At 34.6% G+C, this 1,821-nt stretch overlaps 1 protein-coding gene across 1 annotated transcript; it reads right to left on the bottom strand.

Annotated features, from left to right (window-relative positions):
- Window positions 1-193: 193 nt before the first annotated feature.
- Window positions 194-370, bottom strand: LOAG_15206 (hypothetical protein; the record flags this gene model as incomplete). Its single annotated transcript, XM_003150697.1, has 1 exon — window positions 194-370. A coding segment is annotated over one exon (177 nt), but the record flags the coding sequence as incomplete, so codon positions are not given.
- Between the last annotated feature and the right edge of the window lie 1,451 nt (window positions 371-1,821).

Below are 1,821 nucleotides of genomic sequence, written 5' to 3'. Positions count from 1 at the left end.
CAATATTTCATCACATATTAAACTCTTATTGTGAATTAAGCACTTTTTGCCATTAGTAGATATTGTTCACAATTGCTATTCATTTCTCTGCTAAAACTCATTACCCCAAATACTACACCATATTGCACTTGAATTTGAAATCAACTGTTGGTATCTTTTAGTAAAGGATAATACGGTGTCTTTATCAAAATACAGAAGCAACCGTAGGCTTGTTTCGTATAATATCTTGCATCAGTGGTACGACCCTTACTTTGAGGCAACTAAAAGTTCTGGTCCACGGTCGATTTTGCAAATCAGAACCGGAACCGAGTTCAACGACTACACTACTACCTCCCTCCATACCCAATGATAGTTTTGACATATGAGGCATCGTAGTGGGACCTTACAAACCACTTCGTCAATTTAGAAGCACAGAGCTCATGCACCCCACCTGGTTATACCTGGTTATATAAGAAGTGTTATATAGTCTGCCTAACAGGACCATCTGAGGCACAGCACAAAGAAATTATGCTTCTTGAGCTGTAAGCCACAGTAACATGGAGGATTTAAAATATTAGGTAGACAGATAAGTAATACTTTGTGATATATAAACATTATTCCGTTGATGCACTCCAGAATAATTGATTTGAAGAATTGAAGATAGCACTGACGGTTCACATTCCATTTTTATACGATACTGTAAGCTTACAGCAATAGAAACAGATATTTCATTCTTCTTCTTGCCTCAATTTGTACTGTTTTGAAGCCTTCACCCAAACGTATTTCTTGACCACGTCCATATATCTAAATAGCAATATTATTCGACACTTGCTAACTGAATCAAACAGCAAAATATTATGAACTGTTTCTAAAATGTTCATCCTAGCACCAACGACATTACGACACTTTGTGATACCTTTAAAAGTCTTCTTCTTGTCTGTCCAAAAAACCTGATTGAAATGCATTCTCACCTCAATTGTTGTCACCCTTTTCCTGAAAAAGAACTGGAGTTAAACAGGAGTACGTATAGTGGAAGGAATACTCGATATAAATATATTTTCCACAGTAACAATAACAATAAGAATTTCGCGATAGCAATAAGAGAAATATGCTTTGAAAGAAAACGGTTTCTTTGCCGATGCGAAAGAATCCAACCAAAAAATAAAAGAAATCACCTTCTCTTCTTTTTCTACAACAAACTCATAACATATTATAAAAAAAAAAAAGAGAAAGAAAATAAAGATCTGAAAAAGTTGAGTCCTAAATAGACGTACGTTTCATCAATTTTATCGATTTGAAGATCGACAAGAAAACTTTAATTCATAATATGCAATACAGCGATACCCATTGAAACTGACGAACGATATCAAAGTGTAACAAATTCTCTCCACTACTCGACTGCACCAAAACATGTAGAAATCTGCCAAAAAAAAGATGACCCGATTAAAACGCATGCGGAAAAAAGAGCCAGTAAGAAAAGTCATAAGTCTTTGTAATTCAATAGGTGTAAAGCATGACTATTCTAAGGTAATAATGGCAATAATTTTGACTTCCATCTCAAGTTAGTAACAAAGTCCACCAGTTAAGGTAAAACGTACAGTAATAAGATGGAGTATAAATTTCTCACATCAGTAACAATGGTTTACCACAGAGGATTCAATAATAATCAGCTAATAAGTGAGTCACGAACATCATGTGACCAATGTTACTTGTTATAAAAGTGGAATAAAAAAGAAGGATAAAGCTTCGTGCTTATTTTTTGATAAAAAAAAGTGGGCGTAAATATGGGAGTTGCATATATTGTTATCAGTAGATCCAGCTGATGGTAAGCAGTTCATGCAG

Source organism: Loa loa (assembly GCF_000183805.2).
Source record: "Loa loa unplaced genomic scaffold supercont3.1634, whole genome shotgun sequence".
Lineage (NCBI taxonomy): Eukaryota > Metazoa > Nematoda > Chromadorea > Rhabditida > Onchocercidae > Loa > Loa loa.
Note: the sequence above shows the minus strand (reverse complement) of the source record. Positions and strands in the feature narration are given on the sequence as shown.